The 24,045-nt window shown below is 37.4% G+C and overlaps 2 protein-coding genes across 2 annotated transcripts; one reads left to right on the top strand and one right to left on the bottom strand.

Moving 5' to 3' along the window:
• The first annotated feature begins 3,996 nt into the window (after positions 1–3,996).
• LOC129778738 (tropomyosin alpha-1 chain-like) lies at positions 3,997–22,227 on the top strand. The gene is made up of 6 exons (XM_055785820.1): positions 3,997–4,069; positions 4,133–4,429; positions 10,210–10,346; positions 10,415–10,518; positions 10,586–10,640; positions 20,258–22,227. The coding sequence occupies exons 1-6, from the start codon at positions 3,997–3,999 to the stop codon at positions 20,420–20,422; spliced, it is 831 nt and encodes a 276-aa protein (XP_055641795.1). The 3' UTR covers positions 20,423–22,227.
• Positions 22,228–22,378: 151 nt separating this feature from the next.
• LOC129779962 (larval cuticle protein A2B-like) lies at positions 22,379–23,075 on the bottom strand. Its single transcript, XM_055787771.1, has 2 exons — positions 23,023–23,075; positions 22,379–22,937 (listed from the first exon to the last, which is right to left on the bottom strand). The coding sequence occupies exons 1-2, from the start codon at positions 23,029–23,031 to the stop codon at positions 22,404–22,406; spliced, it is 543 nt and encodes a 180-aa protein (XP_055643746.1). The 5' UTR covers positions 23,032–23,075; the 3' UTR covers positions 22,379–22,403.
• Between the last annotated feature and the right edge of the window lie 970 nt (positions 23,076–24,045).

The following is a 24,045-nucleotide window of genomic DNA, read 5'->3' on the forward strand; positions in this document are numbered from 1 at the left end:
GCAAACAGAAACTATCCAAGTTTGCCAAAAAGTACATGGTGTGGCAAGCAATCTGCTCTTGCGGAAAGCGGAGCGCCCCCTTCGTGATGACCGGCACGGTAAACGGGCAGGTTTACCTTAAGGAGTGCCTACAGAAGCGCTTACTACCACTATTGAAGCAGCACGAGGGCCCGACCATCTTCTGGCCGGATCTCGCTTCGTGTCACTATTCAAAGGACGTGTTGGAGTGGCACGAAGCCAACGGGGTCACCTTCGTGCCAAAGGAAATGAACCCGCCCAACGCGCCGGAGCTTCGCCCAATTGAGAAATATTGGGCGATTATGAAGCAGGCCCTCCGGAAGAACCCAAAAGTTGTCAAATCGGAGGCGGACTTTAAGAGAAAATGGATTTCTGTTCAAAAAAAACTACAACCTGACGTTGTACAGAACCTTATGGACGGGGTAAAGAGGAAGGTGCGAGCATACGGGCTTGTGCTCGAAGTATGAATAAAAAGAAAATGCCAAAAGTTGTTTAATAGTTTTTATTTTACTGTCTAAAATTTTCAAAAGGATCGGTCTACTGGGCGAATTTCTACAGCGTTTTTTCCGTGATGCAATTTGATGTGACACACCCTTTACTCAAGGGAAAATTTTTGAATCCACAGCCAATATAAAAAGATTTTATATATAATTTGTTCGTCTGATTCAAAGTAGAATCAACTTTAATGATGGGACTCTGGTAAATATATCTATAACCGTACTAAATAACATGAAAATTAAGAAAACTTCAACAAGTCTTCCACTGCTGAAATGCTTTCCTCATTTGTTGAGTAAAGATTTATTCCAAAGCATGGATGATGAATTCAGTGAAATTTTGAATATTCATTTCTTTGCAATTGACTGTAGTGATGCTGTAGGTTTTTCGAAAAAAAATATAAACGATTAAAAAGTCGGGAAAAACACTAGCATTTCCGCTTATGCGAGGATATATACCATGCTTATTAATTCTTTTACATTCCGGTCTTCGCCAGAAGGAAGATATAGTCTGTTTCTGGTGGGATTTGGAATGGATTCCATAGTATGAGCTACTACCAAGCAACCTGTTTCTCACATGTATGGCTCGCAGCAGTTTTTGACGAGGAATCAAACATGTTCTGGGAGGATAGAATATTTAAACTGTGTGAAAAATGGCGAAAGATTGGGAAACAGAACTATGGATATAAAATTATGATATAATAATGTGATTGAAATGATGTTTTTGTTTTCCCAAAAATCAAGATTAACTATTCGGGCAACCCAATATGAGCTATCCTGATTCATCTTGATTTTTATTTTCATTCTCCCTGTTTTTTCGAATAGTTGGCAACCCTGGCTGCCACTACAAAATGGCGGACTACATATTTTCTCAAAACCTTATTATTATGGGTATTAAATGAAAGAGCTTGACTAGTATAACACGGTTATTTATGAAAAATGCAAATCCATCAAAATCCTACCAAATGGCGGACTACATATTATGTCAAAACCCCATTGATATGGGTATCAAATGAAAGGGCTTGAATAGTAGATCACAGTAGATCATGAAAAATCCAAATCCAAAATAGCCGCAATCACAAAATAGCAAATTACTTTATTAAACGGTTTTATTTAGCTTGAACTGTTCGCATGTATGTATGTATGTCTGTAGGGTTGTCCCACATTAATGGAAATTTGACCAATAGTAACTGACCGAATTTATAAAACACCTTTATCTCTGCTGTCATTTTAAAACTGCTTATCTTGAAAAATCCAATTTGACCGCCGCTACAAAATAGCTGATTCCAAATGATCTCAAAACAAAAAAGGTTGATTGAGATATGTGTATCAAACGAACGAACTTGACTTGGAGAACACACTATGTATTTTCTGCAATCCACTCAATAACGGTATCAAATGAAATTTGTTGACTGATAGAATACAGTACAATGGTTTTATTGTAGAGAAATATTCTAATGAAACAGATAATGTACTAAAAACTAGAAAATAAAATAAGTAAAAAAAACTTTTTCAGTTAAACGGTTCAATTGTGATTAAACATAATAATGTACTAAAAGCTAGAAAATAATTAGGCAAGTAACAGTTAGCAGTTATCACACCTCTCCTTCTTTAGTCTAGGGCTTTGATAAGACTAACATAAAATCGTGGGGCACGTTGGATTTCCATTATCCACAATTAGTGACTCATCATATGTCCCACGTTTTTATTTTAGTCTTATCAATGACCTAGACTAATGAAGGAGAGGTGTGATAACTAGGTAGTGCTCCCGTGGCCGAGTGGTTAGCGTCAAACCTAACATGTCGGGGGTTCGGGTTCGATTCCCGTTCTGGTCGAGGAAATTTTTCGGCGGAGTTCCTCTAGGAACGTTAGTGCCATATAAGAAGAAGAAGAAGTGTGATAACTGCTAACTGTTACTTTCCTAATTATTTCCTAGCTTTTAGTACATTATTATGTTTAATCACAACAAAACCATTTAACTTAAAAAGTTTTTTACTTATTTTATTTCGATAACGCGTTTAAAACGGTGAACAAAATTCTTCATGCACAACTTTAACATTACGACTTCGATGCTGTTGAAAATCCGAGTTATTTCTTCTTTAAGTTCCTCCAAATTTTGTGGCTTATCAACATAGCAACGGTCCTTAGCGTACCCCCAGAGGAAGTAATCCATGACGAGAAATGTTGAAATTCTTACCATAAGAGGGCAAAGTTTCATTAAGGCTTCGGTTACTCGAGTAATACGCTTTCACTAAAAATACACGTTCTTGTAAATTGTACATCTTGACACTAAAAACCATCCGATCAGACTAAACTAGTAGCCGAACATTATCGTCTTAAAGTGGGAAATGCAGTGTTACCATCGACGGAGTGAGAAAAAATATATATAAGGAGCTATTCGTTTGTTTTTTTTTTGCGTGAGCGTTTAATCTGAAAGACCCTGTACTTAACTAGAACGAAAAGAATAGTTTAAGCTCTTTAAATCGCTTAAGATTTCGCTTAACAACTATCTCCATCGAAAACCATGTCGTTGCGTTGTGTTCAACATTTTTATAAATCAAAGTATCTATGTATATACTGTAATAAATTTATTATTCAAAATTGAATTTTCAAATTAACTATAAATTCTGTATTTTTCCTGAAAATCTGTCATTCTGTATATACAGATTCTGTTTCTGAAATTCTGGTAATTTCGAAAAATCTGGTAAAATACAGAATATTCTGTACATGTAGTTATCATGTCCTTGGTTACCATGTCCCATTATATTCGCAGCGTTTGTATCGTCATAAGCGAAATCCCAACGGGTGCATTTATTCGTCACAAATTTCCTCGTTCAATTGTGTTCGTCACATTCGTGCTCCACATCATTAGCAGGAGCATTTCGCATCATTGGGATGGTTTCAGTCTTCAACGTGGTTACGTGGCTATTACCTTCTTCTTCATGGATGGCACTAACGTTCCCAGTGGAACTTTTGCCTTCTCAAAGTAGTTTTACTTGCGACATTTTTATTAGTATTACTTAGGTGAGATTTCTATGTTGAATAACAACGCCTTGAATGTATTCTGAAGTGGCAAGTTCTAGAATACGCGTGACCACAGTGCAAGTCGGGAGAAATTACTTTGACGAAAAATCTCCCGGCCAGAACGGGAATCGAACCTGAATTCCCGGCATGATAATGTGTGACGCTAACCACTCGACCACGGGAGCACTGCCTTCACAACTTATTGGGTTGATTTAGGATCGTTATCCCCTATTTTTTTAAAATTGCGGTAGAAATTGCAAACAATGTTGCATACGATTTGACATGAAATATTTCATGCTTCGTATCAGACTGAAGCTTTTCCTAATGCAGGTGTTGCCTCGCCGTTATCTTATCGGATACCTGAACGGAGGTGGTGTTCGTAAAATATTGGATGTGGGCTTGATTCAATCTTCCGATTCAGTCCCATATTTTCTACAATCACAAATTAATAGTTCGTAAAATGGAACAACACGAAGAAGAAGTTCTTAGGTTAAATCGTCGAATAAGGGAACTGATGACCCAAAACGATGTGTGTAAGTCAGAGACAAAATAAACTTCATTTTTTGCTCAAAACTCTTATAATTCCTGTATAACAGTGGACACACGAAATAAGGAATTGGACGTCGAAAACAGAGCACTGCTAGAGCAGAGTGCCAATTTGAGAAAGAGTAACAACAAAATTTCCCATCTTTATGTCGAGTTTCGAACGAAGCTCGAGCGGGAAAGCATACGATGTGAACAGCTTCACACGGCAAACGAACAGCATAAAGAGCGCTACAGAGCGCTTCTTAGCCTATATGTTCAGCAGAGTGAGAAAGTGAAAATGCTGGAGCATAGCATACGATCGACAGCAACCGTGAGAAGGATTAGTCAGGTGCCGGTGGAAATTATAGGTAAGTGATTGGGCTCTTATTGGGTAGATAAAATGAGTCGTATGAGATAGTATAATATGATACGAATTCGATGTTGCCTAGTTCCGGCGGCACAACAATTTAACAAATCTGAAAAGCTAAAGATGTTCAAAATTTTTCAATTTTCCATAATACCTGTGAGGAATATGCGCAATAATATTGAACGTCTAAGGACCGCTTAACGTAATAAATGGAAATGTCCATAAACTATGTAAAGTCTGAGTAGTAAGGGGGCGTTTGGAAAGTGTGACAAACCATGCATATATTTCTAAAGGTCCATATAAAATTTGTGACCGGAAGAGCAGGGAGGGAGTATTCGAAAATTGTTATGGGCCTGATTCTCGAATACACTACGAATACACTTCACGGTGGAAACGGTATGAAACGCATTCGCGATGACAACGGTACGGTGTCGACATCTGGATGCGAGATTAGTTTCCCACTAAATTTATCATTATAATATCAAATTATCTTCAGATGAAATTTTTGTATGGGATTATTATACCACATGAAGAAAACAAAGTTTTCCACTCACATTGAATACCAGTTTAATACGAAGAAGATAATTTTCATTAATGATTTTTTATTTAAAAAGTGCTCATTCTGCCTGAAAATTCATCATTATCTTCGACACTTCACTAACTCGTAAAACGTAGTTCAATAGCGTGCCGTTATTGTCGTTTCCACCGTGAAGTGTATTCGAGAATCAGGGCCTATATCTTTTTTTTGACGTAGGACTACGTCTTTCACTTCTGTACCGGGGTGTAAGTTCAAAGTTTCGAAAACGAGAGAGTGACGCTGGAGTGCAAGGTTTTGTACATTAATACCTCTTTACCGGCTGAATGGAGCGGTATAATAATCACTTCATCCGAAAGTTAAAATGTCAACGAGTTATATGATTGTCATTTATTGGTCCAAAAAATCGTTTCAATAGCTTAAAATTTGCTTTGAAAGCAAGCTATTGAAATCATCATTGCTCATTGATGATGATTAGTGATCGCAATGTGTTCCCGAACACGGACGCAAAATCTAGGCACCTGGAGAAACCGTCATAGCGAATACATGCAAGCTGCGACTTCTTTCACTCGCTTGCATTAGTGTTTGGGAAACCATAGCGGACACATGCAAGGCGTGAGTACTTTTACTCGCATCAGTTTCTGTTCTGCTTTCGCATGGAACAGTCATGAAAAATTGTTTGCGTGTGAATGCATCCAAGCGAAGGAATATTCGCATTTACGCATTCGACTTGGTGTTGGCCCGTGATCAAGCAAACCATTTGTCATGACAATTGTCATGCGAAAATGCGTAAACAGAATAGAAACTGTGAGGTTGGCGTCGACATCATGCCTCATACCGTATGTTTCTATTCTGTTTTCACATTTACGCATGACAATTGTCATGACAAATGGTTTGCTTGCCCGTGATGCAATCCAATTGACGAATTTACGCAAAGCTGAATCAACTTATACAACACCTACATTAGAGTACAGAACCACAAAAGTGATGTTTGTTTAATCTACGCACTGAAAAGCAAGATTCGGTCGTAATTATTCATTTTATTTCTATTTAGATTAATTTCAACCATTAAATGTCTTCAGTATATGGTAAGAAAGTTAGGGCTTTGTATATTTACGATGATTTCAACACGCGATTGGACCAAAATCATTGATAATCTTCGAGAATTTTGATAACCTGTATGTTATGAATACTGTGGGTAATGGTGATGAAATATCATATTAAGTTGGATTATACCATTGATAATGTAAGGGCCGATACAAGAAGGATTTGCAGTATTTTTAACGCAACACATGCTACTCATCGTTTATCTAGTTGAAAAAAATGTAAGTTACAAAACTTATACCAAGCCATTCTTCAAAATATACATATCACATTGTAAAATGGCGATTTTCTAACATTTGTAGCGTGGAAAGAATACGTGAAACCGGGAAATTGGAAGATAAATTTCTATTTTTCTAAAAAAAATTTGAACGACCAAAAAAACAAAACATCATCATTTTACTCGCTGCGCCATCTGGTTGTAAATCTAACGTAAATTCGTCAGTAGCATCAGTTTCTGTTCTGCTTTCGCATGGAACAATCATGAAAAATTTCCACATCACGATAAAAACTAAATGAATGTTATGCAAGGTTATATAGTTTCTATTCTGCGCATGGAGTGATCCTGAAAAATCTCGTGATATTCTCACGAAAACAAAAATGAATCATGTATCAAACATCTTCAATTACTTTTACAAGGCTGAATTTTATGTTAATAACAATTCCATACTTATACTCATGAAACCACACACTAACAAGAAAAACTTTCAGCAATCTTTCAAAATATTCATTCATTCATTCAGAATTGATTCAGATGCAATTTCAATTAAATGATTACCGAGCCAACGGTCGTTCTACGTCTACCTTGCGGTTGTATCACAGATATAACCAACGTCTTGTTTTTTTTACGAACGTACGAATTAGATCAACTTTGCTCGGTATTACGCTTGTTGGTGTACAAGCAACTAATCAGTTATCTCTTTGAAAAAACGATCTTTTGGAATGACATGCGTTTTGATTTTCAAGGTTGTTTGCGTTGCCAGTTTAGAACGCTAAAACTCTGGCTAAACGACCATTTTTTTTTCTATGGATAGTACTTCCTTATTTTATTCAACAAATATCAACTTTTGCACAGAATGCTTGTGCTGAGATTTGCGAGTAGGAATATTTCTAACCGATTAAAATATTCCTTCTCTCCATTCTATTCTTGTATCGAGCTGTGTGTGCAAATGTGTGTGTGTAATCAGCATTGATCATGAATGATGTTGTATTGTGCTTGCTAGCTCGCTCGGAACTGTGCTTCCATTCAATTACATTTTTTTTTCAAGAGGCTTTAAACTTCTTCAGTTCATTCACCTCGAGCCCTGAGAAAGACCCTTGTAGAAAGAAACTCTATTCCATACTCCTTCCATTCCCACTCGACGCTCGCCGGCAACGATGCTTTGACGACCACCAAACAAGAAGTGGTGTGGTTTCAAATCACGGATGGCTTATTTATACCAAATAAGTTGAAAACTGGCAGAAACGAATGTATTGGTTGCTCGCTTTTGACGGTAAGGTAAGATAAGCACACAAATCGGTAGAACAAATGTATGAGAAAATGGGAATGTTTTCAGTGTAAGGATTAGGGAATTATAATGTGCTGTTAATCAAGCTGTATTTGACAGTTCTGAGTTACTGGGTCGCATGCGCATTTACGCATCTGAACGAGTTCTGAGATCTAGACAACTCATTCAAACTACACGCAGAAATACGCGATATGGCTCCCATGATCCTATTAATTTTATTTGTAGACGTCTTCATGTAGCTTATGGTTTGTTTGATTTTAATGTGTCAACTGGTTCATTTCGTCAGCGTTTATTTTCCGTGAGCCCTTTTGACGTGGGACTACGTCTAACCGGAGTGTATGGGGGGGGGATGGTAAAATGTAAACCTAAACATAGAACATGCAGGAAAAAATGAAAGATTCCGAATTCTTATAACTCGAACATTTCTTACTGGATCGGAAAGATGTTTGCATCAATTGATACGGAATAGTTCAACGCTTCTATCGCAATTAATAAAATGTTATTTTCATTAGATAAACAATTGAATAACTGTAGAAACACCCTAACTATCTAGTTTTGATTGGCCCGATTTACGGTTTCTCCAACACAGCCATCAAAACCAAGCAGCCTTGGGGAAATCAACATTGCAAACACATGAAAGTATTGGGACTTTTGTTCGCACCGAAATGTGTTCCCTAACACAGACTTCAAAACCAATCGGCATTGCAAAATGGATACAAGCAGCGGGTACTTTTGTACTCGTTTGCGCTTTTGCAATTCGGAATGTGTTTCACAGATTCCGAAACAAATAATTGGGAAAATCGGCATTCCAGATCTCGGCAGTACTTTTTATACCCCCATGCATTTTTACACTCCGGAATGCGTTTTGCTAAGACGGTCTACAAAAGCGGGTACAAATGCAACGCTTTGGCTCAGTTATTCAAGACTGCATGCCCCTTCATGTCGCCAGCTCACTGAACTTCTACGCATACCGTTTGATGATTAGACAAAATGTTGATAACTATTTGCTGCGATAACCACTACCATAATGCATGAATTGACCTAAATTGGGATTTGTTTGCAATAGAATTCGTAAATTGTATCATTCATTCACTAGTTTAATCAATAATTTAATCAACAGTTCTGCGCAGTGCCGATATCGTACCCAATGAGGAACATTCGAAGCGCGATTATTTCTAATTGAAAAAACACAAATGATTACTAAGCCAACGGCAGTCCTACGTCAACCTTGCGGTTATATCATAGGTATAACCCATCCATAGTTTTTTTACGCGGATTTTCCAATTAACGCGGTTTTTTTACGCGGATTTTCGAATTAATGCGGATTTTCCCATTAACGCGGTTTTATTACCAGGTACGTATCTCCGCGAAAAAAAAACCTGAATGTATTTTTCAAATCATTCGCAATATAAAGAATTTTTAATGTTAAAACTATTCATTGAAATACCTGGTAGAGTTAATTGAAAGGGAAATGGACGACAATTTATTGCAATAAAATTTACACCAGGAAATCAAAAGTTGCTCGTTGGCAGCTTCTCTCTTAGTTCCAACGACTTTGACTTCCTGAGAATACTCGAGTATGAATGGATTTCAGAGATTGGAGATTGATGGCACGATCGGTAGACGTGTGCGATCTCATTCAGTTGGTTGAACCCGGGTTACCAAATTGAGTGGCACAAAAATTAACTTTGTTTCTTCCAAACATGAAAAAATGGTTTACGATCTTATCGAGTTTCAGATCATGAGTATATAGTAATTTTGTTCCAGGCAATCGAAACGAGTGTCGGTTAAATCGTTGGTTCTTTATAATCAGCCAAGATTTTAAATTTATGAAAACATAGTTTACCAACTTCACCTAGTATTGAAAGTGATATTCACAGTGTTTCAGAAAATCGTGTAAGCGTGTATTAAAAATATTAATAATATAATAGCGTAAAAATTTCACTATGGCTATTGACATTTCTCTGATAACATGAGTCTTTTTCGAAGTAAGGGTCGGTCATTATTTTCATTATTTAGATTTATTTTACCGAATCACAAGTTCTTGAACTATAATGGAAATGACGATAAGCTGTCACAATATTCTTCACAAACCACACATGCATTCGCCGAGCCGCCGCTTATTCTTTTGAAATACGCGCGAAAACTTCAAATTAAGTGATAATTTACCACCCATTTCCAAAATAGATCACAATTTACGGCCCACCGAAAGAGGTGTATCACTATCAGCTTCGGCATCAACGCTGGCTTACAAACGAATGACTGGTTTGTCCCAATCGAAACTCGAATATCTCCCACAATTTGATTGTTATCGGCGGCAATCCATGGCCGGTCAAGCGCAAAACCCGCCAATTGTGGTGAATAAGAAGATCAGTCTCTCACCAAGAGATGCAGACTCCGTTCCACCATTCGATACAATGCGCAAGTTTTAACGAAAAAGAAACAACAAACCAGGTCAAAAGAGAACGCACCAAACCTCTCGGTATGACATCAGGCTTGTGCCGGGGAAAAGATTTCGCCCGTGAAAGCCGCCCGAGAGGTGGTGACGGTCGGAATGAAATATTTCCCCCCGCGATTGCAATGCGTTGGTTTTAGTTATGAATTCTTAAAATGTGATCAACCCTCGTATCATTGCAGGAAAGGTCTCCGATATTGGTAAAAGCAAACACGCCGAGAAACGATGTCAAGAACTGCGGAGCAAGTGCGATGAACTGCAGAAAGAGCTAAGAAGTGCATACGCTATCATCGATGATCTGGAATTTGAACTGGAAAGCGTAAGTATTGGCGGAGCAGAGGGTGTGATTACCGACAATCTAGAAATCATTTGGCTTCATTGCTGCAGGTTGACTACTTGGAGGATGAAAACGAACGGCTGCAGCGAGAAATCAAACAGTTGAGATCTAATGCTCAAAATTTCGATTCGGTGCCTCGGACAGGTGTGAGCGAGTTCGTATCACAAATTGCTCCAAATTGGTCAGGTTAAAGTTGAGACGCAATTCTTCTCGTTTTTCAGGTCGTCGTCGCCGTCAGATACGACAGACGGTGCTGCCTTTGCTCCAATGATGAAGGTGAGAGTTGTGCGTTTGCCTGCACTGAATTAGATTATGAACTCTTTTAGCGACGTGATCGGCCTCCGCCGACTTTTGCGTGGCAACTTTTGCGTTGAAATAAGAAACACTTAGGAAGGCATCATAATTAGTTTTAAAGGGGGGAATGCGATGTTTTTTGTTCAGAGCCTCGATGAACATACTGCCGGACAACCCAGACTGAGGTCGCCGGCTTTTCAAGGTTGAAGCTTGTCTGCTAAATCTTGCTGAATGCACGTTTGATGTTTGCGTCCAAGGGGTGGTACCTCCCGACTGACTAGAGGTCACTGAATGATCATTTTTTGTTATGGAACTTTTTTCGATTATCGTGAACTCAATTAAAGTGATTGAGCGTGGCAACGGGAGCAATAAAGGCATCGTTAAATGGTTTTCATATACATCATTTAGTTTTCTCGCGATGTAGGATAGTAAACATTGGACATATGTATTTTTTGTTGTTATTATGTGAATTATGTAAAATCATCTTCGCATAAAAAGATTACTGCTAGAGAAGAGAGCCAGTTATATATTCAGTCACTGTTGAAATTTTAATTCTGATACAAGCTGTCACGGTACGTTAAAGTATGTGGAATTGAAATCAATACAGTAACGTTTCGTATCGCACGTGTCCTGATATGGACACCATATTAGAGAATTAGATTCCAAAATCGTTCGCATCAGAGTGCAGTATAAATACCGGAGGCAAAATGAGTCATTGAATTATCGGGATATTTTAAACATAAATCCCAGCTGCCAGTTGACGAATGTAGGTGTTGGTCAACCAGATAGCTGGTGGTGAAATGTAATAATCAATCAACATGTATTTTTACTGTAGTACTGATTAACCCGTTTGCGGTCGGAATCAATTTTAATTGAAAGAGATCCTCTTATTTTTCCACGCTAATAATATTTTGTTTATATCGATTAGCGTTACCTATTGCTCATAGAAACTCTGTATGCATTCGTGAAAAAGTTCACTAGCCATTAAAATTCGTTTAGAAAAAATGTTATGTTAAATGTATTACCGTAAACCGGGGGCAAATTTATCACTATTTTCAGAAAAATGTGAATATTTCCGATTTTATTTTTGTTATATTTATACCCTATTGTTTTTAAAAACAGTGAAGCGTCCCAAACCATCAAACATTCTGTGAAGGTGCTTGGAAGTTACAATTTTTCCCCTCTCCGAAAGCGACTCCAAGCACCTCCAGTAGGAATCTGAATTTAGAATGAGCTTGTAGGATTAAGTATGTATAGTGTTAGGTTAATTTTATATCTAGTTGACACAAGCTGACCCGAAAAATCCGCCCATCCCGCCCAAAATTTGTATTTTGTTATCAATATCTTCAAACATTCACGTTTTCTTACTAAGCGCAAGTTCATGAGTCCAATCGCAGAACTGTTCATTGATTGATCTTCTAATTGACCCCGTTGAATTTACCTTTTACTAAAAATTTCCTAGTACTTCTATCAAAACTCATCATTATAAAATCAGATTATTTTAAGACACAATTCTCGTTCAAGATTTTTCAACCACTTGCAAATAACATGATTCTCTGTTACGTGGAATAAATGTTTGATACAGAAAATATGATAGAATAAAGACAGACCCTTCCCCTCTTCTCCCATTAGAGAAGGGGAAGGAGTGTCTATTCACCATAGAAACGTTTCGTGCCCCTTAAAATCTTCACCTGCCAAATTTGGCTCCATTTGCTTGATTAGTTTTCGAGTTATGCAGAAAGGGGGAAGGAGTGTCGAACCACCATAGAAACATTTATTGTATCCTAAAACCTCCACATGCCAAATTTGGTTTCGTTTGCTTGATTATTTCTAGAGTAATTCAGAAATTTGTGTTTCATTTGTATGGCCGCTCCCTCTTAGAGAGGGGGGTGGAGTGTCTAACCACCATAGAAACATATATGACACCCTAAAACCTTTACATGCCAAATTTAGTCATTTGGTTAATTAATTCACGAGTAATGTAGAAATGTGCGTGTGGAGGCGATCTGGCGTAGTGGTAACATCCATGCCCCTCACGCTAAAGGTCACGAGTTCAATTCTCACTCCCGACATTCTTCCAAAAATGGAAGTAAAAAGTGACGAACCAGCCAAATGAGTTGAAAATCACTATAATACAGACATAAAAAAAAAAAAAAAAAAAAAAAGCGTTCCATTTGTATGGCAGCCCCCCTTAGAGAGGGGAAGGGGTCTCAAACTACCATGAAAACCATCCCCGGCCCCAAAAACCCCTACATACCAATTTTTATGTCGATCGGTTCAGTAGTTTCCGAGTCCATAAGAATCAGACAGACAGACAGACAGTCAGAAATCCATTTTTATATATACGGGGTTTTCCATTTCGGGCTTCCGAAAGTATACAGCCCTGCGCTGACAACCGTTTGACATAGCTGTCAACCAAAGCGTCATATCGTTAGTTGAATGTCTGCCATTTTACAAATGGATCGTTTTAGTATCGCACAACGTGTTAATTTTGTTAAATTATACTATAAAAATGATGAAAAACCGGCAAATGTTTTTCGAGCATTACGGACGGATTTTGGTCGTCATGGACGGCCTACAGAGCACACAATCGCTAATGTAGTGCATAAATTCGAACAAACTGGATCCGTAGCGGATATTGTGAAACCTGTGCATCATTGTAATGTGCGTTCGGCCGAAAATATTGCTGCTGTTGCTGCCAGTGTGGAGGATGACCCGAATGTTTCGATTCCACGGCGTGCTCAGCAATTGGGCTTGTCAAACACATCATTGTGGCGAATTTTGCATTTGGACTTGCACCTACATCCATATAAAGTCCAACTGGTACAAAAATTAGAGCGTGGTGACCATGGAATGCGTCGGGCATACGTCGATTGGGTGAACGAACAACAGCAGCAAAATGCTGAATTTTCGCATCAAATTTTCTTCCGCGAATAGGCACATTTTGAGCTCGGTGGCTATGTGAACACCCAAAATTTCCGTATGTGGGGCTCAGAAAATCCACACGTGATTGTTGAGAGGCCATTGCATCCGCCAAAAGTCACTGTTGGTGCGCATTATGGTCTGGTGGAGTCATCGGGCCGTATTTCTTTGAAAATGAGGACGGCGAGACGGTAACTGTGAATGGTGAGCGCTATGACCGCATGTTAACCGATTTTTTTTGCCACAAATTGAAGATATGGATACGGATGACATGTGGTTTCAGCAGGATGGCGCCACGTGTCACACAACACGACCGAACATGGCCATATTGCGAACGAAATTTGAGGGACGCATAATTTCGCGTTTTGGTGATGCCAATTGGCCGTCCAGATCATGCGATTTGAACCCGCTAGACTTTTTTTTGTGGGGTTATGCGAAAGACCGTGTCTATGCCAACTCTCCGCAAACTCTTGAACATTTGAAAGACAACATTCGTAAAGTTATGACCGAGATACCGCCCCATATGTGCCGAAAAGTCATCGAAAATTACCTGTTCCGGATCAAGGTGTGCGAGGAAGCCCTAGGTGGACATTTGAATGATGTTGTATTTCACACATAATGGCATAAACCAAACTTTGATTTGAAATAAAAGTTTCATCTAAATTCGAATTCTAAGTGTGTTTTTTTCAATTTACTTTCGGAATTTAAAGTTGGAAAACCCTGTATAGATAAAATAAAGAGTCGGGAGTTACACGTTAACAGGATCGGTCGTGTTTTAATTGTACGGAAAATAGAAAATCCAGTTGCCCACTAGGCAACGCTACAACAGTACTGGTGCTAAGGCCACAAAACGCTATGGAAAGTTTTGTTGAGTGGAAAATTCCAAAATGTAGCTTTGGGGTGAAATTGATTAATCTATGTTTTTTCAGGATATTACAGTGTCATATGCACAAAAATGTATTAAAAATCATTTATTATTTCACCTACGGTTTAATCAACCCAAACGTGTGGTCTTAACTTCCCATAACTCGATTTAAACACTGATCTACAGGTCATTCGGAGACCATTTGGGTTATCCTAATGTGGCCAAAAACCCTTAAAATGGTCACCAATGAGCTAGTTTTGACAAACCAAGACGTTCGATATGTCTCATGATGAGATTCGGTTCTGGTCATTCGTGATGCTTTTTTGTAAAATAGTTTTCTCTCACTTGTTTGAAGAGTAATTACGAGCATTTGATTAGTTACTTAACTCATCAAGTATCGGCTAGAAGTGAAATAATATGTTTAGCGTCTATAAATGTTGCTTAGATCTGTTGAAAATATGTTTCTTTACCACAGTTAAAATGGAAGCGGAAATGCTATTCAAACAAATATTTATTTTCATGCAATTTTATAAGAGATTCGCCATTGACAGAAAAAATTTTCAGATGATTATTGAACATGTCAGATTGAAAAAGTTTAAAATTAAATTGCATAATACCTCTGAAAATTTAGGTTTGTTTTCAGTAATACGTGTGATCAATCTTACCCCCGTGATCAATTTGCCCCCGGATGACGGTACATGGTTGAATAAAGTATTTGGTATGATTCCTTGCTTTGGTGGCTGAGAGCAGACAATCGATCGCAAAGGGTTAAATTTACTGAAATGTGACGGCTTGGTATGCACATACAATCTCCAGAAACGTAGAAATTGATTTTTGAACATTGACGATATTTCAAAATATCGCGACGCTATAGCTATCTAAGGTAAGTTATACAAAGAATGATTTGAAACGCAATTCTGTATGGAAAATTATTCAGAGATTATTATACTACCCACATTGCGTTAGAATTGTGTTAATCTTTTTTTTAATTTGAAATGAGGTTTAAAAGTGCATAGCCCAAAAATATAAAAGTTCTAAGAGACTGTAATGGTTGAGGGTTTAGATATTCATATACTACAGCTGGACATTACGTCTAGGGTTCAGAATTTATGTAAAGAGGCCGGTTAAATTGACGTAAAATGAGGATCATTCATCTTGGATGAATAATCCTCAACCTCCAATGAAAATACCTCGATCGATCACAGTTTATGTGAGTTGCTTTCTGAATATAAATTTCATCGAAGAAGTTCGGCGACGATATAAAAATAATCATGCTCGATCGGGCAACAAATTTCAAATTTGAAATTTTCGGAAAAAACACATAACTAAACATAGGTTTTCAAACTTCCTGAACACGTTTTCAATATTCATTTTTCCCAAAACCCGAAAGGGGGTGCCTCTATAAAAGAGATATAAATACAAAATTTTCGAATAACACATTCAAAATTTCTACGTTTTTATGGCTTTTTTTGCAAAGTTGCAAGCAGTGTTGCCACACGTGCAGATTTATCTGGAATGGTACAGATTTTCGTTATTTTTGGTATAGATTATGTACGGTACAGAGTGCAGATTTTCGTTAAAAAGTACAGATTGGTACAGAATTTTTGCACATATAAATTTTTTCTTTCATTTGAACAAAGCAACATTGAGGTACATGACGACTTTTACGCCGCAGTATCACTTGGTGCTGCTGACGGAATTCCTTACAAGAATCGTCTGAAAGAATTCACGTCGGACGGTTCGACGTATGTTTTGCCCCAGATGAACAGATTGAATCGTTTGTTCCAGGCTGAAAAACCTTAATTCACGATGATACATGTAGAGCTGAAAGATTTTTATTTGATCATTTCCACTAATATCTGCGAGGAATCTTACGTTGTTTCAATGTCCAATGCTATTAAATATTAAGATCACTTGAAAAGCGACAATAATTTTAGGTTGGAATACAGGCAGAAGAAATTATCAGAACAATGGACAGCAAAAGGCAGATCAATTCGGCAGATTTCGAAGGATATTTTTCACAGGTTCTTCGTAGAGCTGATCAAGCAAATGAAAAAAAGATTAAATTTTGATGATTCGACGCTCAAGGCTGCGGTAATGTTAAATCCCAGAAACTTGCCTCACTCCTCGGCCACTGTCAAGCGATTTTTTTCTAAATATAATCAGAACAAAAATGAGCTTCGAAATCGGCTCAGTAACGATACAATGAACGCTATTTTGAGATCAAAAGATTTGATCAAACATCGTGGATGTAGCTCGAAATTTTTTATAAATAATAGTATGCAATATAGATTCAGAATAACTATGTATAAGCATAATCAAACACACGAATGACTTGCAAATGTAAATGAAGTATTTGTAGTAAGGAAATGAGAATTTTTTTCGTGCTAATAAAATAGTTTTTCCTCGAAAAATAGTTACCAACGAATATTTTCGATTGTAAGGATTTTTGGAAAAAAAGCACAGATGAGTAAGATTTTTAACCCCTCTGGTAAAGATTTAAATGTAGCAACACTGGTTGCAAGAAGTAGTAAAATGTCATAAAGGGAAAGTGTAGAGGAGACCCTAAGGAAGGTCTACTTTTGTATAAATTCAATGTAGAAAATGTACTTACTTTCAAACACTCATTTCACTGCTTCAAATTTCTTTAAACTTAAAAAGGAATACAAATTCGAAATCAGCATGAAATTCTCTATCTAGAACAACATCACATTATTTATTAACGTATTTCGTAGCACTTTAGCAAAATTTGAAAAACATGGGTGGGTGTTTATCGCTACACTGGTTCACTGCATCAAACACTACGTTGCCACTTCGTTATCGCAACGAAAATCATCACGGACACTGTTGCCATATGTGATACTAGATTCCTTGAAGGTTATAGCACACAATTAGACCATTCATTCGGTCGGGCATTGTCGTTCATTTTTCTATTTAATGACACTCAGAATTTCTGAGAGACCACTGTGCGCCATCTCAGATTACCAAATGACACGGAACACGGTATTCGACTTCTGCTAATAGAGCCATTCCGCCCAATACCAATATCATAGAGATTTTCCAAAGAGATTTATGACTACCATTTTTGAACAAGGGACATTCACTAAGACGCGACGTGGATTTTATAAAACACTAGATAAACTTGTTTTTGGCACTTTTTTGAAATTGACGCAAAAAAATCAATAAATTTTTTTTTCGTCAAAGTAACAAATTATCCTATGGCAGAATTTGTTGGAGTTTTCAAAACAGCCTTCCGATTTGCGGTGCGATGGTTGTTTTTCGAATAATTCATTATCAAAGACGAAGGGGGAATTTTTCATTCAAACTGAAATATATTTGTGTGGAAATATCCTACAGGAACGTTATAGACACCAAATGAAAGCTGGTTTATAATGTTAATTGGATTTGGTGTTGAGTTGGTTAGCAAAAAATTGTATTAGTCCATAAAAAAATCGATTGTTCATTTCTTCCCGATATTGTGGCTACTACACTTACACACACCAATAAAAAAATATGTACGTAGATTCTGATACTTGAAAGTTATAGCTTCAAAATGATGTACAGCCCTTCGTCATGCGTTGGGTTTTCACGAAGTTTCAGCATATCAAAAATCACTTAAAATTTCCGACTTCGCACTCTGTTCGTCTAATTTTTTTGTCGAGTGTAGTTGAAGAGTTACAATAATTTTAGGTGTCTAACGGCCGTTGCAATTAGATAGCTCCAGTCATGGCAATCTTCCCCTATAGTTTATTAAATTCATTGTATATTTTAGTTCTCGGATTATGCACGAGGTTAAAAAATGAAATCTTATCACAAACGAATCGTATTTGTAATGAAACGGAGAGTGATATAAATGAAATGTTATGTGTAACGATCATAATAATTACAGTCATCGGGAAAAATTTATACTACAGGTCGGAATCGATTATATACATTTTTGGTCTCGATTATATACAGTTTGGAAAAATATATTTTTTTTAAATATCAAATATGACTTATTTCAAGAAGAAATGTAACCTTTCAGCGTTAAGGTGAAGTTTGAGTGTCTATTACATGTACAGTGGGGTGAAAATCGTGATTTTTGAAGATTTTGCTTGAATTAGCACCAGGAATTGTTTATAGCGATATTGCAGCCAAATTAAAAAAGATAGAAGTTGGCTGTCAGAGAAAAAAATGTAGCGGTTAGAGAGGTTCAATTTAATTGATAGAAACAATCTAGTTTAATATATTTTTTGAGGATGAAATTAATAATAACACATCAAAAATTACTAACTTTTGAGTTTTTCACTTCCAAAATGTTATTAAAATCCACTAATTTAGATGTTCCACTACTATATCGTGTACTAAATTTTCTCATCTTTTGAATGAAACCAACAGAATCGTCTTCCGTAGCGTACTTTTTAATTTAGAGCCAGTTTGAGGCAACAGAGTCCGAAACAAAAAAAAAGTTCTATAACTCTGTCATTGTTGAAATTTGAACATGTGCATAGCAGGATTTTTTTCATTGAATATGATCGTCTGTCACCTCCTGATAAAATCTGGATAAATTAATTTTTTTCATGTCAGAAAGGTATTTTCTGACTTTAAGTGGATGAATAAAAAATCAAATTCCTCTCTTATATTAAAAAACGAAAAATACATGCAAAAAAAAACGAATAAAAAAAATTTTTTTTGACTCGATTATATACAGGATTCGATTATATACAGTGAAAAGAAATCAGAAACTGTATATAATCGAGTCCGCGCTGTACTCATAAATTGATTTTGATATAAATAAAAAGAAAATAGTCAGAAGTTCGACTAGAAACTAGTCACATTCCTCGTCACATCGTCAACCATTTCTGGCTTTGTTATTGTTGTTCCTAGTGCCAACGCTCTCCATATCAATTAGAGTGCCAATGGATGTATGGAAAAAAAGCGACTTTCGAATTTTCAAACGGAACTTGATTAAAAATGTTGATTCTCACTTAAAACTACCCTTACTAACTTATCTTATTTACTAGTGTCGACAGCTGTCAGAGTTTGAGTTTTTTGAAAATCGAAAAATCACCCAAGGGTGATATCGGGGTTTTGATAAAAAAAAATTGTTGTCAAATGTCTTCAAATTGGCGTCAAAAAAATTATTTTTTTTAATACCCCGATTGAAAATTCGAAGGTCACTTTTTCCCATACATCCATTGGCACTCTAATGTCAGTCCAATGGAACTGCCGGGAACCAGACGGAAAATTCATTGTCCCCATGGATCAACGCGGGGCTCAACATGTTAAGCAAGGGGCAGACATTATAGTTTGAATGGCTTTTTTTCATGGGCCAGAATGGATACTCCTATGAAAATCAATTGGGTTATGACTGTCGATTCCTAAATTAACATTCTGTGAGAAAATATCAGGCTATCTCGAAAAACAGTTTGTGTTGCAGCAAGATGACGATATTAAACACACAAAAAAAAAATTAAGTCGTTACTATAAATATGATTTTTTTGGCTTGAAACGTGTTTTTGAATATTTTTTGCCATTAATTGATCTTAGCACGTCTCATCTGTGGCATAGTACCGAGCCTCACAAATGAAAGAACAAGTTCGATATTATAATTAAATTTGTAAAACTTGTAATTAAACATAAATGAATGATTTTGTTTGAGCATTGCCCAGCGGAGAAATAACTGCAACAAATTAATGACCGATTGGGAATTGGGATTACTGTATATGTTTCCATTTGATTTGTGTTCGTAATTCATAACGATTTATATTCATTTCAACTATCCTATTATAAACAATAACATTTTTTGAACTATTTCATTTACATATTTTAGCTTATCAACAAGACGGACAGCACAGGCAGCGCAGGTGACGACAAAAAGGCACGCCGAGACGAGCTGCACAGAAAATTGGAGACCTTGCACGAGAGACAGAGCATTATCTTCCCAAGGATGCTGCCAAAGCTAGGGGAAACGAGCACCCCACGAGCACTTCCATGACCCATCAATCGTCGATTGTCCATAACAAGCAATTTAACAGCGTTTCCCAAATGAGCAGCACTTCATTATCGATTTCTTTACTATGTCAGAATTGCGCGCTACCTCTGAAGTGCCACAATTAATCACAATTATGTACAGAAGTATACACACCCTTTTCAGCCATTAACAATGTGTCCACTTCAGCCAGTTTTACACGCCATTTCTTCTTGCCGACGGTAGCCTTGTATTGCTGGTAATATGTTTGATTAGCAGCTTCACGCTGTTTGCAATTTTACGCTTGCAGCAGGTTTTTTTTCGCAAGTTGATTAATATTATTCCAGCAGACTACCAGAACAAAACAGATTGAAATAATGTAGATCACAAATTTTGACGGTTTTCTGTCTGAGGTGTGTCTGGCGAAGAGCGAACGGTCGTCCACGAAAGCCTTGGGCTATAGTCGGTACAATCGATCAGCAGCCATTATTGGCATCCGTAAGGTCAACACCTAGTTGGGGGAGCAGAATTGGCTTGGTAACATTGGCTGAGACAACCATATTCCAGGAAAAATACGAACGTGCTTTTGCTTAGTGGAGCTGACATCATGCCAACACAATCTGATTTATGTTGTGAACCTTGGGGTCAGGAAAAATTGATCCGTGAGAAATAAGATAATCTTTTGAGATTGATGAATAATGGTTAATTCTTAACTAAGGGTAGTGGGGTAATGTGGTCACCTGCTTGTTTGGTAGTATAACTATTAACTATTGACACCGTATTGATAGTCATCTCATGTTTGAAGAATTTCATGACTTTTGAGTCACCCTGTACTACAGCGAAGCTGTCGCATGTTTTGAAATAAATAAAAACAAAAAACGCTCTCTCTATAGCCATTCGGCCGTAGTTTTGTGCGTTTCGAATTTAAGCATTTCTAGTGAAATTTAGTTTATTTGACCTGATATTTACGACAAATGAACAGTTTGGACGACTATTCACGTATTCTAGTGGAGGTGAACAGATATTTTGTTCAATTTCAGCGATTATTCCGCATTTTTCGCATTTCGTTTTTTGGGGGGCAAAGTGGTCAGTGGAGATTACTACTGACAAAGTACTGTTTTCAAAAACTGATATACTTTATCACCTTTTGCTCCTAAAGAGGTCCCTTTTGTGATTTTGACCCACGAAAAATATTCCACCCCAACCAAAACCAAGCCTCATTTTAGACCCAGTTCATATCACACATGCACCTGCTATTTCAATAATGATTTAAACAAATTCGGCCAAGAAAACATGCATAAATCTATCTCTTCTAGTGTGATATATGCGAGTGACCACTTTGCTCCCACAAGTAACCACTTTACCTCCTCACTAAAATAATGTTCAATTTTTCAACCTTTTTCCTAATAATGAAAAATATACTATTTTCGATTTTCATAATAAAAACCGCTTTCTATCTGGAACTACAATAAGTTGAGCTACAATATTCTTCGAAGAACGGGAATTGTTATGTGGTATGTGGACACAGGAAATAGGCATGTTCCTTAGGGTGACCACATTCCCCCCAGTTCCCCTATGTAGTGATAAGCGAAGAGTGACAGAGTGAGGTGAATCAACATTTGTGTTTACGTTAGATTCCTAGGACTCATATTGTGTCTACTTCCCGTTCATCACTGATTTTAGATTACAGACAACCAAAAATCTTTTGTATGAAGACAGAAAAATGTCATTCTCTGCTTGTATACGAAATGTCGTAGTGGATTCACACCTTAAACTAATCAGTTCGTTCCGAAATCTGTATCCAATGCACTTGACAAAGGGATAATAATTGCCTTCATAACTATGTTTATTTTAATTGTTTGATCACATTGTGACTATCTACAAATATTTATCACTAAATAACACTTCATGTTTTCAAATGTTACAAATTAAAATAAAGTTTATGCTCGATTCTATCATCATCACTTAATTGACTTGCTGTTAACGATATCGATTGTAAGTGCGCCGTTTAGTAATCATAGTTAGAGGATAGCCCACCAAACTGCAGCTGATTGATCGCATCATACTGTGGTGCGTAAGCCAGGTTGGCAATCGCTGGAGCAACAACCTTGGTGACGGTTGGTTGATAGTGTTGGACTGGTGCAGCGGCATAGCTTACTGGGGCGGCAGCCTTCACCAGTTTGTGTCCCTCCAAAGGTTCACGGCGGACAACGGCGTTGAATCCACTGTGTCCATCAACGCTGTACTCCACAACGCGACGGAATCCATCGGGATCGACCACGGTGTAGTATCCCTTGACATTGTCTCCGTGACGTTCCTCCTGGTGGCTTTTGATATCTCCGGTGTGCTCATCGTGGACGTCGTAAGCGAAGCGATATTCAGCGGGAGCTTCCGGGTATTCCACATGGTTAACAGCTTTGACCAACGTTGGCTGGATGGTTTTCAGCAAAGCTGGTTGGGTGTAATAGTCCGGTTGCTGATAATATTGTGTATCGTAGTGCTGTGCAACAGCAACCGCCAGGAACGCCGACAGAATTACAAACTGTTGAAGGAAGATTTTTTTTTTCTCGTTAAATAACCATGATATAAATTCTTTGTTTCATCACTTTTCGTTATTTTTCACTCACTTTGAACATTTTCACTAATTTTCAATACGTTAGATGCAGATCTCGTGATGAACTGTGCTGGGCTAACACTAATTCTTCGTTTTTATACAAAAGAAAGGACGTGATGTGCGTCTGTCTTTTTCTTCGATGTGACATCTGTTTATCAACGGAACGATCTCCATCGGATCCCACTCCCCATATATCTCATCCATTTGTGCATTGTGAAGGATGAAAAAACGTCACCATTATAATATTTTTTCATCTCCAAATAGTTCATACGCCACACCTAATTCACCGCAGGCAATATATTTTGAATTCGTCACCTGCTCCACATTCACACACATTTTGGACATTCACCTTTCGGGTAGGCCTTTCAGTGTCACTAGACAGTTTTGAAAGATTCCTTCCTATGCTCCAGCCCCCAAAATCGAAGTATCGGATAAGGTCTCTTCGAAAATTGATTAACTATTTCGACGAATCGACCATTTTTAATCACCCGCAAAATTATGCAACGCTGAAACCCACTGCCGCCTCCTATCCATGCGGGTTGATTACCGGTCGGATTCGGTCCCTCTGAAAGAGGGACCTGAATACATTTGGTGTACATCGGTTCAAGTTCACGTGATTTATGATTTGGGCTGATTGGCGCCTTTGGTCTGTTTGGATTTTTATTTTGTCGCTAGCTTCCTTATTTCCGTTGAATCCGTGTCTTTTTTTTCGTTCACCCGCAATATATGATCTAATTGTGGTCGAAGTAAATTTAATACTATCAGCAGAAGATGTTATACACAAACAATTATCAACTCAGTTTTTGATTATTGCATTTCACCTCGAAGCGAGCAAAACTTTGAAAAAAGTTGCTTATTTCAACCAGTAATGTATGTTGCCAATATTTACATCTTATTATCAACGCTTCCAAAATCCTCATGTACATGATAAAAGACAGTAGTATATTTATATATCGCCAATTTAAGAATGTAATTATAGTGATTTGCTATCAGACAGTTGCCATGCAATGTGCAACCATAATTCCGTTGCCTTTAT

This window comes from Toxorhynchites rutilus, chromosome 3 (genome assembly GCF_029784135.1).
Source record: "Toxorhynchites rutilus septentrionalis strain SRP chromosome 3, ASM2978413v1, whole genome shotgun sequence".
In the NCBI taxonomy this organism is placed as follows: domain Eukaryota; kingdom Metazoa; phylum Arthropoda; class Insecta; order Diptera; family Culicidae; genus Toxorhynchites; species Toxorhynchites rutilus.

What these genes read in the sequence shown, in the direction of transcription:
- LOC129778738 (XM_055785820.1), top strand. Translation starts at nt 3,997, where the DNA reads ATGGAACAACACGAAGAAGAAGTTCTTAGGTTAAATCGTCGAATAAGG. An exon ending in GATGACCCAAAACGATGTGT is followed by an intron (nt 4,070 to 4,132) that starts GTAAGTCAGAGA and finishes CCTGTATAACAG; the next exon opens with TGGACACACGAAATAAGGAA. An exon ending in CCTCGGACAGGTGTGAGCGA is followed by an intron (nt 10,519 to 10,585) that starts GTTCGTATCACA and finishes CTCGTTTTTCAG; the next exon opens with GTCGTCGTCGCCGTCAGATA.